The 14,548-nt window shown below is 38.4% G+C and overlaps 2 protein-coding genes across 2 annotated transcripts; both read right to left on the minus strand.

Annotated features, from left to right (window-relative positions):
- Positions 1–4,231: 4,231 nt before the first annotated feature.
- Positions 4,232–7,247, minus strand: LOC128892712 (uncharacterized). The gene is made up of 2 exons (XM_054153259.1): positions 7,130–7,247; positions 4,232–5,055 (listed from the first exon to the last, which is right to left on the minus strand). Exons 1-2 carry the CDS (start codon positions 7,218–7,220, stop codon positions 4,646–4,648), a joined length of 501 nt encoding a protein of 166 aa, XP_054009234.1. The 5' UTR covers positions 7,221–7,247; the 3' UTR covers positions 4,232–4,645.
- Positions 7,248–7,675: 428 nt separating this feature from the next.
- Positions 7,676–12,913, minus strand: LOC128892711 (uncharacterized). Its single transcript, XM_054153258.1, has 9 exons — positions 12,303–12,913; positions 11,115–12,221; positions 10,873–11,013; positions 10,397–10,513; positions 10,083–10,244; positions 9,303–9,512; positions 8,589–8,853; positions 7,832–8,180; positions 7,676–7,700 (listed from the first exon to the last, which is right to left on the minus strand). Exons 1-9 carry the CDS (start codon positions 12,615–12,617, stop codon positions 7,676–7,678), a joined length of 2,691 nt encoding a protein of 896 aa, XP_054009233.1. The 5' UTR covers positions 12,618–12,913.
- Between the last annotated feature and the right edge of the window lie 1,635 nt (positions 12,914–14,548).

Below are 14,548 nucleotides of genomic sequence, written 5' to 3' on the forward strand. Positions count from 1 at the left end.
AAAAGGAGGAGCCACTCAATTCGACATGTATATTTTTTTTTTTTTTTTAAGAAGCAGTATTGTTCGTTTGTGTAACGCAGTTTCCGCTTCTGAACAGGACCTCGCGAATGAAATCGTCGAAATATCTCTGATATTTATTGTTAGTATTATTTTTAGAGCAGAGAGCGGACCTAAAAGTTACGATTTAAAAAGAAACATAAAATATGACTGGGAAATAATATAGTTATTGTTTTCTCTATCGATTAATTTATTGTTAAATTTATTATATTGTTAGCTTAGATTTAATATGTTGTGGTAAAGCGTTTTGCAGAAAGTCATTTATTTGTCCCATTGTTGAGATAATTTGTTCTTTGGAAACAATATTATTTTTTCCATTTCCTAATGAACGATAATACAATTTCAGTTGTAAGATTTATTCATCAAAGTTGAAGTAAGTACAAATATATCTTCTTTACACAGAAACAACACTAAATCAACTGTCACATGTTTCTACCAGTCGTTTATAATAAACCACATGTAATTTAAAGTAATTGTTATTTAATCTCCCGCTCAACGTCAGTCAAAGAATCCTCGAATCCTCCTTTCTTTTTAATAAAATCCGCTTACAACAATCACGAATCAGTTCCATCACTATTCAAAACGTTTCAATTTTGGAGTTTGTTCGCCAATGCACAGGGAGAGTCGTTCTATGTCTCGTGACGCTAATTCCTCCTAGTCTCCCAAGGAAGAACTTCCATGATAAAACCGGATATACACCCTTGCCGGGTTTAATAAAGTTATAAAGTTTACGGGTATCGTAACTGAGAGTGACTTTTCAAATTTCCCTCGTCGTCTTGTACGTTTCTTGTTCAACTTCTTGATCCATCTTGCGTTTATTTTTCCAAGTTCTCTTGCCCACTTCGCTGCAACGTCTTCGGTTGTATCTTCGTTCCTCGTCGAAGATTCCATGTTTCGACGCGATAGGTTCTAGTGACGCAGAGTTTTCGATAATAACTGGAAACTTTCCATCGGTCTTCGTATCGCGCAGATGCGGACAAAATTACATTCACATTTTAGTCGAAATATACAGGGAACAACTACTGCATACGGCAATTTAGTCGCAACACTTGTTCCATGTTATAGTTATTTACTTCAGCTTTTACTCGTTCGATTCAAAGCATAATTATATTTTATTCGAAATATATAGGGAACTACTGCATGTGGCAATTTAGTCGCAACACTTGTTCCATTTTATAGTTATTTACTTTAGCTTTTACTCGTTCAATTCGAAGCATAATTATATTTTATTCGATTATTTAAATTGCAATTTTTATCGAGGAATACGTTCATCGTTGTTTATCTTTCGTTTATTTTGCGAAATTTTATTCCAGATAAGAATATTGCCCATCTCTGGCATCGCGCGAGATGTTATTTCCATCACTGGACACGGTGACTCGCGATTTGTGTTATGCACCGTTTCCGGGTGACTTCGTGGCCTTATATAGGAGGATGAAATTCGTAGAGGGGAGAAAACTGTACGTTTGCCTCACCGGGGGCCGATAATTTACTGTATAAATGTATTCCGGGCAAGGTGAACCCTCGCCACTGTGTCAATGTTAAATGAGCTCAAGGTTCGGCGTTCGATCGTCCACTGCAATTTTCAATTGGGTAAGCATGATACGCATGTGAGATATCGGTTGCAAAAATGTTTACATTATTATTATTATACGGTTTTATATTTGATAATGCAGATTGATCTGTCGGTAATGTAGACTGCTCGACCGATAATGCAGATTGCTCTGTCGGTAATGTTGCGTGATCGGCCGATAGGGCAGATTGCTCTGTCGGTAATGTAGAGTGCTCAGCCGATAAATGCAGATTGCTCTGTCGGTAACGTAAGGTGCACGGTCGGTAATGCAGAGTGGTCGGCCGATAATGCAGATTACTCTGTCGGTAATGCAGAGTGATTGGCCGACAATGCAGATTTCTCTGCCGGTAATGTTGCGTGATCGGCCGATAATGCATACTACGCTGTCGGTAATGTAGAGTGCTCGGTCGATAATGCAGATTGCTCTGTCGGCAATGTAGGGTGCTCTATCGACAATGCAGATTGCGCTGTCGGTAATGTGGAGTGCTCGGCCGATAATTCAGATTGCTCTGTCGGTAATGCAGAATACTTGGTCGATAATGCAGGTTATTCTGTCGGTAATGTAGGGTGCTCGGCCGATAATGCAGATTTCTCTGTCGGTAATGTAGAATGCTTTGCCGATAAATGCAGATTGCTCTGTCGGTAATGTAGGGTGCCCGGCCGGTAATGCAGATTACGCTGTCGGTAATGTAGAGCGCTCAGCCGATAATGCAATTATTTCATACTTTTCACTACATTTTCCCATACTTTTAAGCAATTATATCTAGAGCTAGTGCGTATTGATATAAATTGACTAGAAATTATTTTATTTACTTTTCACTGCCCTTTTTTGGACGTCGGTTAAATTTTTTTTTCCAAAAAATTGTTTTATTATTTCTATAAGTCGAAAGTAGCGAGACAACCGTGTTGAACTTTGTTTGTTAGGAATATACACGCGATTGTCTTAGAAAATAAAATATTTCGAAACATGTAGAACAGTTCGAAAATTACCGTTTGTACCGTGAGATCGCTGAAATATCACACTGTGTGACGTCTGAATTGTCTGAGAACTATAAGTTGTATAATTACGTTGTGTTATGTTGTTGCTGTTGTTGTATTACGGTTTACAAGAAACCGACGCGCGGTGCAAGGGTTGTGTGCGATGTTTCCGACAGTACGCTTTAGAAAAGTTAAAGATACGGGGAGAGGAAAGTGCACATGTAGCAGTGAGGGAAAAGTGAATAAGAAGTAAGGGAAGGGGGGATGCAGCTAAAAAACCGTTGTAAAAGCTAACCTCAATCTTGGTCCTTTAAATATTGAAGCCTGGCGCAGGACAGGAATAGAGCGTACATGCATCATTTTTTAAACATCTATGATCCCATGTCGAGTCTGTCTCGACACAGAAGTACAGTAAATGAAAATGTCCTTGAATGTCGTAAATTCATATAAGTTGAGGTATTTAGAACAAGTCGTCTAAATAATTCGATTATTTTTTAACCGACTTCGATAAAGGAGAAGGTTACTCAATTCGACATGTATATTTTTTCTTTTTTTCAACGATAGGAAGAAAACTGTCCAACAAGAGTTGTTTGATTCCGAGGGGCACGTAACGTGGTGCCAATAACTTTTTTATCGATGGAAGCGTAGAGGAGATATGAAGGTCGACTCTATTCTTTTACACTCTTCTTTTTCAATAAAAACATTTTTTGAAAATATCTCGAGAACTAATAATTTTTTTGCCATGGTACCCTAATCATTTCTTACGTAGAATGAACGGAAGAATCGATCTGTGTAAAAAAAAAATATGCATTTCTATTTAAAGAAATGATGCAATTGTTAATTGCATATGCACTGCTGCATATAACAAAAATTTTAAGGCCTACAGGTATAATGCTCTTCGAACTATTTATCTTTCTCCTTTGGCATTTTTTTCGTAAATGCAATAATGACGGAGTTATGACTTGAAACAATTGCGTGAACCACCCTGTAGACATTTTTATTCGAAACGCGGTATCGTTTCGCAGGTTGTGTAGTTCGCGAAAAGCAATTAGCCAACGGTAATCGTAGGGCTTTGGACAGTTTTCGTACATAGATTAGCGCCGGCGTTGTACGCGCGTGCAAACATACGAGAGGCCGTCGAGTTCATCGCAACGACAGGACGATTTACGAGGTTTCGCAGGCCCGCCTGTCGGCCAGATAGAACGGATGTGTCAATTACGATAAAGCTCATCGGCGATCAATGTATCTGATGAAATTATTTAGACGACCGCTGTCAAGCAACGACGAGTGCCTGCTGGTTTACTGCGATATTGCGCGGTCTTGCACTATTGTATCAGAAATATAATTAACCCGCCTATAAATGGTTCATTGTTGCATCTCGGTCGGTAATTTGTTTATGCGGAGCCCGAATAGATACCGAGTATTCGCGAATAACTGAATCCTGCGTTACAAAGAATCTGGTATGAAATTAAATCAATTAATGTATTAATTATTAATATATATTATATACAAATGATATATTTCACACGGAATGATGTTACAATGTGGTAAGAGTCGAACAATACCGTTAATAAAATTTATTATAAATTTCATCTCATATAATTGTACAATTGCTTATTAGCTTGATACTGTCCGCGTTTCTGTATTTGAGAGGGTGTAAACAATTAAATTTATTAATTACGAGAAAAATTCATCCAAAGAAAGATCGATCATCGCTTTCTCTCGACTCCGTCTTTGTGCTCGTACTAGTTGATCTGTTTTCTCTCTTCCGATCGGTTGAAAGTTTGATTACCTCTGAAGATGTTCGGCATTCCTTGAGACTATCCTTGCTGTGGTTTACCGTGAAACTTTTCGATGAAGCTCATCGAGAACTTGATTTGCGTGCGATGTACCCTAATCTACCGATTCTCGCAAATTTAGTCATTTATGGTTCATAATAATTCTTAATCGAGTCGTGAATGTATAAATGGGTGAAATTAAATCCACAGGTATAGAGGATTATTTTTTCTTCTTTCGATCCTTGCTATCGCGCGGAGAATTTCATCGATCCGAATAAACGTTTATCCTTTCTTCAAGAATCCTCAGCTTGTCCTCCTCCGATAAACTATCATTACTGTTTCGGTTGCATGAAACGCAATCCTCGTATTTTATCCCGAGATCATTGTCTCGCCGCGTGTTCGAACTAATAGGCGAAACATTCGTCTCCGCGTTCCCATCTTTTCGTTTATTCTCAGCATCCGACCCCGATAAGCTCTTCTCCTTATCTATCTCGGTCAGTTTCTCGAACAATTCTTTGTCCTTCAACCCTTTTCTCATGTCCTCGCCGAAGGCAACTTCTTCCAATTGCTCTTCGTTTTCTCTTTTCCATGCTTGCCGTTTATTGAGCAATATTACCTCGTCCTCCACTTCGTTTCTCCCTGTTATTGGCTCCTCTTCTACCGCGAGTGGATCTAAAATAACAATATTTCAAAACCTTGTTATTAGCTATTGCTATTGGAGAAGACTGTTTAAAGAGACCAACTGGGACATTTATTTAAATTGTTATGTTACTTACAAATGAAACAGCTGAGATGAGAGTATTCATATTTATAAATATGAATATGAATAAATTTATGAATAAAAATGTGAATAACGCGTTATTCGCCTTTTTCTGACATTTTTTATAATTTGACGAAGAAACGTTTGGAACAAAAGTTAATTAGTATTCGATTAGCCGCAAGTATCAACGTTAGTAATATTAAAACAAAGGTTGACTTTTTTAAATGACACTGTATGATTTTGACTTAATAATGTTGTGTATAATGATACGATGACCACCCTGTATATACAAGTGCAAAATTATATATTCTATAGCGAAGGTGTTGTCAAACAAAATTAAATAGGAGTTTAAAATACAAATAATAGATTGCCGGCCGATAAATGCAGATTGCTCTGTCGGTAATGTGGGGTGCACGTTCGGTAATGCAGAGTTATCGGCCGATAGGGCAGATTGCTCTGTCGGTAATGTAGGGAGTTTGGCTGATAATGCAGATTGATCAGTTGGTAATGCAGGGTGCTAGGCCGATAATGCAGATTGTGCTGTCGGTAATGTAGAGTGCTCGACCGATAATGCAGATTGATCTGTCGGTAATGTAGAGTGCTTAGCCGATAATGCAAATTGCTCTGTCGGTAATGTTGCGTGCTCGACCGATAATGCAGACTGATCTGTCGGTAATGTAGAGTGCTTAGCCAATAATGCAGATTGCTCTGTCGGTAATGTAGAGTGCTCGGTCGATAATGCAGATTGCTCTGTCGGTAATGTACAGTGCTCGGCTGATAATGCAGATTGCTCTGTCGGTAATGTTGCGCGCTCGGCCGGTAATGCAGATTGCTCTGTCGGTAATGTAGAGTGATCGGCCGATAATGCAGATTACGTTGTCGGTAATGTTGCGTGATCGGCCGATAGGGCAGATTGCTCTGTCGGTAATGTAGAGTGCTCAGCCGATAAATGCAGATTGCTCTGTCGGTAACGTAAGGTGCACGGTCGGTAATGCAGAGTGGTCGGCCGATAATGCAGATTACTCTGTCGGTAATGCAGAGTAATTGGCCGACAATACAGATTGCTCTGCCGGTAATGTTGCGTAATCGGCCGATAATGCATACTACGCTGTCGGTAATGTAGAGTGCTCGGTCGATAATGCAGATTGCTCTGTCGGCAATGTAGGGTGCTCTATCGACAATGCAGATTGCGCTGTCGGTAATGTAGGGTGCTCGGCCGATAATGCAGATTTCTCTGTCGGTAATGTAGAGTGCTTAACTGATAATGCAGATTGCTCTGTCGGTAATGTAGAGTGCTCGGTCGATAATGCAGATTGCTCTGTCGGTAATGTACAGTGCTCGGCTGATAATGCAGATTGCGCTGTCGGTAATGTAGAGTGCTTAACCGATAATGCAGATTGATCTGTCGGTAATGTTGCGCGCTCGGTCGGTAATGCAGATTGCTCTGTCGGTAATGTAGAGTGCTCGGCCGATAATGCAGATTACGTTGTCGGTAATGTAGAGTGCTTGGCCAATAATGCAGATTGCTCTGTCGGTAATGTTGTGTGCTTAACCGATATTGCAGATTGATCTGTCGGTAATGTAGAGTGCTTAGCCGATAATGCAGATTGCTATGTCGGTAATGTTGCGCGCTCGGCCGGTAATGCAGATTTCTCTGTCGGTAATGTAGAGTGCTTAGCCGGTAATGCAGATTACGTGGTCGGTAATGTAGAGTGCTCGGCCGGTAATGCAGATTACGCTGTCGGTAATTAGTAATTAGTATTCGAAAAAGTTAATTAGTATTCGATTAGCCGCAAGTATCAATGTTAATAATATTAAAACAAAGGTTGACTTTTTTAAATGACACTGTATGATTTTGACTTAATAATGTTGTGTATAATGATACGATGACCACTCTGTATATACAAGTGCAAAATTATATATTCTATAGCGAAAGTTTTGTCAAACAAAATTAAATCGGAGTTTGAAATACAAATAATAGATTACTTTGACTCGTAGAGATTTTCGAAATATTCGACGTCTTTGGAGTCTCCCTTTTCCACAGAGAATTACTTAGTTTCAAAAGGTCGATATCCATATTATTTCTATCTATGTCGTTCCTCTTTTTCTTGGAGTAGTTTTCTTGTACTCCTTTGACGAATCCGTTTCTCTGATATCGAGGGCTGTACTTGTATGAAAACGTGACAATAACAATACGTACATAGAATTCTGTTACTTTTCGATTTGTTAGTAATTTAATATTTAACCTTTTAGACACGATGCACTACACTCGTACAATTTGCAGATGTACGTCAACAAAGAATTTTTCATTTACTTTTGCGAGTAACTACATCGTGTTCCACAATTCTTTAATCTTATTTCCAAGTCGTTTCATATAGAAGCTAGCAAAATATATATTCAAACTGCATAATACAGAATATTCAAGCATCATAGAACACGATACATCGAATAATAGCATAATGCATCAAGGTACAAGGTAGTACTACATATCGTAATACATTATAATACTGCAAAATACAGTATATTACAGAATTAGCTACCTAAATAGAGCCTCAATCTACATAATACACAAAAATATACAGAGAAATAGCATAATGCATCATGGTACAACGATATACTACACATTGCAACACAGAACAATACTGCAGAATGCAGTACATTACAGTATATTTTCAAATAAGTACATACTTATCTGCGCCCTTCTTCCGCGAGATCTCCTGTTCTATACGAAACTTGCCGCCATTATCACTTGGTTTCACGTTGGTCATATCCATGGAAGTAAAAATTAGCGGTTGCTCGTACCCCGAGTGGAAAGACTCCCAGAAATCTTTGTCCAGATATCCACGTTTCTGTCGCGACGGAGTAGCCTTGTGCACGCTGTCTTTGCGTTCTGACTGATCAATAGCGCTCGCACCTTTGTGACGCTTGCGATGTTTCCTCTTACGCTTTTTGCGGTTTTTGTGCTTCTTACGTTGCTTTGGGTGTTCGTCGGCACTGCGGACTACTCTGCGCCTTTTACCGTGAAAGTCCATGCCATCTAAAAGGTATAGAAAGTGTGTATACATTAAAAAATCTATATCGAGTCATGCAATTGTTCAAAGTGTAACTGTTACGAGGATGATTGTTTAATTTACATACACGTGAACTAAACTTTACGGTAAAACAAAAATTCGTAAAAGCGATCCGTGGAAAATTTTTTTGTTCAAAGAAGGATTAAGGAAGCAAAGAGTATATTATGTTGAAAAATAGATAAGATTTTATGATAAAGCCAAACGTAGGGTGTATATAGTAAAACGTGAACTAAACTTTACAAATTGTTCAATTGTACAATTGTTTATCGTACAGTTACTTTTATATTATGATCGCATCTACTGTTTTTCTTCTCTTTTTAATTAAATTTAAGAATTTTTTCCTATAACATTCGTATGAACTTAATCTCTATTACCGTCACGAAAATATTCCCCGTCTTCGAGCAGACTCGCGTTGCCAAGTTTCAACATATTCGGCATGCTCATTACAGGCGAAAAACCATAACCAATATTTGGTTCTGTCGAGTAGGTCCAACTACTCGTGTTTCTAATTGCCGTACGGTACTGAAAATTTTGTCCAGGTTTTACCACAGCTGCTCCGATCATAATCGATGATTTCGCTTTCTTTTCGCCATCTTTCTTTGCCTCGATGTACTCTAGCAGCTGATCTAATTGTTTAGCCTGAAACGATTAACAAGAGAACGTGGTAACACAGATAGACAGAATTCGAATAATAGATGATTAGACTGCGGATGTTTATGCAAATTCATTTTATTAATGTAGATGTATGCAGATGAAGAAAAGGAACTTAAATTGAAGTATATTTTGTCTTTTAAAAGCTGTAACGTGTATTTTATTTGTTACTTTTATATTTTCATATATTGGTATTTGTATATTTTTGTGTACTTATACTTGTCATAAATGCGTAAATATTGGTATTATGTGGATGACAAATAAAGACAACATGAGATTCAATTTCGTCAAATAAAAACAACATGAGATTCACTTTTAACAAATAAAAGCGACATGAGATTAAATTTTTAACGAACTGACTGACAGTTTGCATTTTATGCGTTTTTTTCAATCTTTATTTAGACATAAATTAATTATACGGAATATCGATAACTTGCCATGTAATCGTGTACAGTTTGAACTTTCGTCTTGTCCTTCTCCGACAACGTGTTGTACTCCTTTATCAGGTTTTCTATTAATTGAAGCTTTTTGTACAATTCTGCGATCTCGTCTTGCATTCCCATATCTGGTAAGGCTTGGAACAGGAACTTGTCCCGTGGAAAGTGATCCGAGGAGTGCCCGCCGTGTACCAATGGCCGCAATGGCATCTAAAATGAAATATTTAGTGCGGAACATTTGCAAAGAATCGTTATTTAAGAGTTCCTATTATCTTAAAAGACTTTTAAAAGGATCGACTTTTGTATTGCTTGAATTTTCATAAACCTTTAAGTGTTTGACGTATGTTTGGAATTATGTTTATTATTATAATAAAAAATTATGATAAAACGATGACAATTTTCTTTAAAAAGCTTCAATCTCATAGTATCGTTTGATTGTTGTGTGGTAGCTAATTCTGTAACAATTGATCGTTTATAACTATAGTTTAAATAAACATATTTATTCGATAATTGATTACGTTAAATTACCAACTTTGTACGTTTTCGACCTGATTTCTATCATAATGAATTTATGTACCTATAAGTCTCAACCTGATGGACATTGCAACTTATCTATGAACAAAATTATTTCTTTATGAACAAAAATATACGTTTCTTTGAAATAAGTATAAATATATGTGCAAAACTTAAAACCTCTAAAAAAAGAAATTCAAAAGGAAGTGCTTTTTCTAGGATTCTAGATTAGAAGAACTTCAATCGTGTGCATTAAATGTTGAGTACCTGTTCTAGCGAACTGTCCTGCGAATTTACATCCAGTATCCAGTCCAAGAATTCTGTCAGATCCGGTGAAAGAGAGACGCAAGTTTTTCTCTGAACTTCGTCGTAAATCAGTCGATTCAGGAGTATCATGACTCTCTTCATCAAGTCTTCCGTGTGCTTGATCTGAAACAGTTAACAGCACTGTTTGAACGCTCGACTCATCAAAATTCGAGTCTGCCGATCGAATTTGCCGCCGACTAATTTAATTGTAAAGTAAATTACCGATTTTCTTGGATTTATCCGGTCTTTACTGTACTTAGAATTTATGAAGTTACCTCGTCGTCGTCGACAGACTGTTGATAGCTTTTATCAGCCTTTACTACGTCATCGATTTTATGATTTTGATGAAGTCCCGGACCCAGCGACGCCTTCAGATCCTCGTTCTTTCGAACCTAAATATTTTCACCGTATTGGAAATGGCTAATTAAATAAATGTTTCTCTTTTATTATTTAGCAAACTAGACTTTATTATATTCAATCTATGTATATCAAGGAAGCTACGTCCGTACCGCACGAAATCTTTCGAAGAACTAACTGGATGAAAAATGTAGTCACAGGGATCCGGCAAAAATTAGTCGTACGACAAAGGAACCATTTTTTAACACACGTGTTCATTTGTTCAAAAAAATGTCTATATAAACACATCCTATCACGCGTCCAGCATATCAGATGTCGATTAACTTTTGTCGGTCGTATATTCCAACACACTGAAACGCAACAACCATGGTTTTTAACAACTACGTAAAAGCACCTGTTCAAAAATTTGATCCACGATCTTTCCCGCCAGTTCGCCGTGAAGAGCCGCATCCATCTGTGATTCGTCTTCCACGTCATCAGCCGCTAAGAGCAACGAGATCTTTTTTCTCTGGTTGTCGCCATCTCTGATCATTGTCTAAAAGATTACCGTTGATCCTTTTCTTTAATTAAATTACGCATTACTCACCACCGTTTTCCATCCTCAATTCGAACAATTAACAGTTCACGTTTACTCACATTTTCGCTCTCGACTTCTCCACGACGTGCTTCACTCTCGTCCATGGCTACTCGGCGACGATCGCCGTGAACTTTGTCCTCGTCTCGAGAAGCTTTACTCTTCTTAACGTTGGCGTGATGATTCGAGGCTTTGGACGTGCGCTTCTTGTGTTTCTTTCGATCGGTGTGCTTCGTTTTCGAGTCGCTAGAATGTTTCTTGTGGCGTCTTCGTTTCCTGCCGTTCTCGGAATATTTCGATTTGTCCACGTGGTTCTTTCGTTTCTGTTTCCTCGACGTTTCACCATGGTGCTTGTTCCTTTTCTTGTGTTTATCCCTTCTCTTCGATTTCACGCTTCTGCTCGCTTTCTTCAAATCGCGACTCTCGTCGTCCGCCGGGGAATCGTACTCTTCTTCTTCAGAGTTCGAATCGAGGAGGTTGGGATAACCACCGTTCGCGTTTCCGTACGAATTCGAGAGCTGAACACGATTATCCATCGTCCCCGTGTTCTTCGAGTACCGATCGTAGTCCATCTTTTCCGAATCGAGCTGGCGGTTCGTCTCGTCGTAGAATGTTTCGTAGGACGAGTCAATCGCTCTCTTGACTCTGGCGTTGCTTCTCCACGGTGGATTTTGCAGATCCGAGGGTGAATTCGCAATCTCCAACTTCGCGAGCTTCGAAGTTTCTGATCCTAATTTCGACGTGAAATCTCGTGTTCGAGTAATTTCAGTGGACGTATCGACTAAATTTTGTTCCGAGCTCACGGATGATTCTTCGTCTTTATTCTTGGCTAAAGTAGGTTCAACGCGGAGACTCGCGTTCGCTTCTGTATTAAACTGCACGTCTTCGACAGTCTTCAAACCCCTACCGAGCCGCACTCTTACGTCCTCGTCGAGATCATCGGTCCAGTCCAAGGGCTCCACAAAGGACTCGTGAAAATCCCTCGAACTAATGACCGTCTGTTTTTCCCGATCTGCATTCTGGACGCGTTCCCAGGCCGACCGCGGTTCCAGATATTTACGATTTTCGTAAGGAGAACGCGAATCTGTGTCGATATATTGCCTCCGGCCCGTTAATGACCAGCTCGCGGCGTCTTTCTTCGCGGTCGCGTCGTCTCTCGCCCCGCTCACCTGCGATTCAAGCTTTATAGAGCGAAAGTAAAGTAAGTCGGGGCAATAATTTATTGGAAACGGTTCGGTTTACTTTTTCACCTTTTGCGCTCGCCATTCACCGGTCGTTCCGATAGTGCTAGGTCCTCGTAATTTCTGCTGCGTGATGTTAGTTTGCTCGGAACCGCCTTTAAACATATCGTCCGTGCTTTTTAGGGCGACATAATTACTTTGGGAAACGTTCTCCGCGCTGGGCTTCCTCAGCTGCTCGAACGAAACGATCGACGACGTTTTTTCGGCTATTTCTGAACTCACTGGTCCGTCGTGCACGAACAACAGAGGCATCAGGTTGGGACTGGAATCTGGAAGCGTGTAAGCTTGATTCCACATCGATTCGATTACTTTGTTGATACACATTAGAGATTTTGTCCAAATTGAAATATGTCGCGGTTTTTTTTTTTTTATTTATTCTAAGCATTTAAACCCTTCTGGGTTTATTTTGCTTTATAAGAATAATACAATTGAATACCATAATATATAATATGTTAGTAATACCATAAGGATACAATATAATACAAGTAAGTAAAATAACAAGGTCCGTCAACGCTAAATGTGTAAGTTACAATTTTTGAAAAAGGAATCGATACTTATACAAGCTTTAACATTAGGCTTTGCTATGAGGTGATGTCGCGGTTCGTGTGAAATTATAGTAGATTTATGTTATCATTTTGTCGATTTCGAAATTATTTTAATAATGAAGACTCGAAGTTGCCAGATTTTTATTGATTTTTATTGAACTCCCATAGCAAAAGAAGTTTCATCTTCGAAACTATTGAAGAAATTAATCCTTCGAAATACTGTCCAACAAGTTTAAACTTTTTTAGGTTTTGCGATATTCATTGGGTGATTCTTATACCGTTCTTCGTTCTAAATACAAATCTGAATTAAAGCGAAAATGCTCCATCACTTTCAGTTTTCGAAAAACACGAGGTTTTGTGAAATTGGTCGATTTTGGGAGAAATGTAGTGCTACTTGAAAACTATAAACTTTAAGGAGAACTATAAATTTGAAAGTTTTATTTAGTCTTAAAAGATAGAAGAGAGTTTTCCGAATATGTAGATATATTCGTTAATAATTCAGAAACGAAGGATCGTTCGACATTTTTGCAAAGGAAATTGTGGTTCGGAATCATCTGAACTACCCCCATTTCCGGTTCTTACACTAATTCTGAGACATCTTCTATTTTTCTCTAAATCTCTGTATATATGCCATATTTTGGTTTGCTTTCTCGTGCTATATTAATAAGGAAACTTCAAAGAACGTCTGCTACCCGTCGAACGAATCGGGCTACCCTTCGTTTCCGGTTCTTACACTAATTCTGGGACACCCTGTATTTCAAGTTGAACAGAATCGGTACATGGAATACCATGATCGAAAGAATTCGAAAAACTAGTGCACGTTTACCGGACGTTCGAGGAGAATTTCTAGTTTCCGGAGATTGTATTTGATCTTTAGACGAATCTGCAATCATATTCGATGGATGATCACCGGTTTCGTCGCCAGCTTCGTAATACATTCTCTGGTCTCCCTTGATTCTGGGTTTCCTTTTCGTTTCGTCGTCTCTCCAATCGTAGAGTGTCTTCAATTCATCATATAACGGTTCGACATCGTTGGACGTTTTGTCGTTTCTGGGAAACAGAGAAAAAATATGGCAGCAGTACTCTATATATCACTATCACACAGTATCGCCGAAAAAAGCAATGCATAAGAAGTTAACTTAAGGGGTAACACCACTCTAGAGGCTGAAATAGCCTCGCTTTGATAATTAATTTTGAGAGTATCGCGAATAGGATTCCTTTTTACAGGGTTTATTTAATACGTATTGTATAAGTATAGACAAAAATCATTGTATCATAATTTTAGTGCAAAATGGCGGCAACAAAGCGAATCTTCAAAATTGAGTTTCTTTAAAACGCCTTCACGGAAAGACGGTTTTCTCGTTGTGTATGAGATCTGGAACAAACAAATAACAAATTTCATAATATATGTATATACTATTGGCTATAGAAGTACGTAGGGCTATTTTTTTAAATCAAATATTGTAGAAATAGTGCACTAACCCATTTTTTACATTAAATAAAAAAAACCGCTACGTACTTCTATAGCCCACAGTATATACATTTTGAAATGTGTTGGTTTTTTGTTCCAAATGTTATACACAACGAGAAAACGTGAAGTTTGGGGACACGCTTCGTCGCCGCCAGTTTGTACTAAAATTATAATCCAACAATTTTTGTTTATACTTCAATATGTGTTAAATAAACCCTGTAAAAAGAAATCCTATTCCT

This window comes from Hylaeus anthracinus, unplaced genomic scaffold (assembly GCF_026225885.1).
Source record: "Hylaeus anthracinus isolate JK02 unplaced genomic scaffold, UHH_iyHylAnth1.0_haploid 14989, whole genome shotgun sequence".
Taxonomy (NCBI): domain Eukaryota; kingdom Metazoa; phylum Arthropoda; class Insecta; order Hymenoptera; family Colletidae; genus Hylaeus; species Hylaeus anthracinus.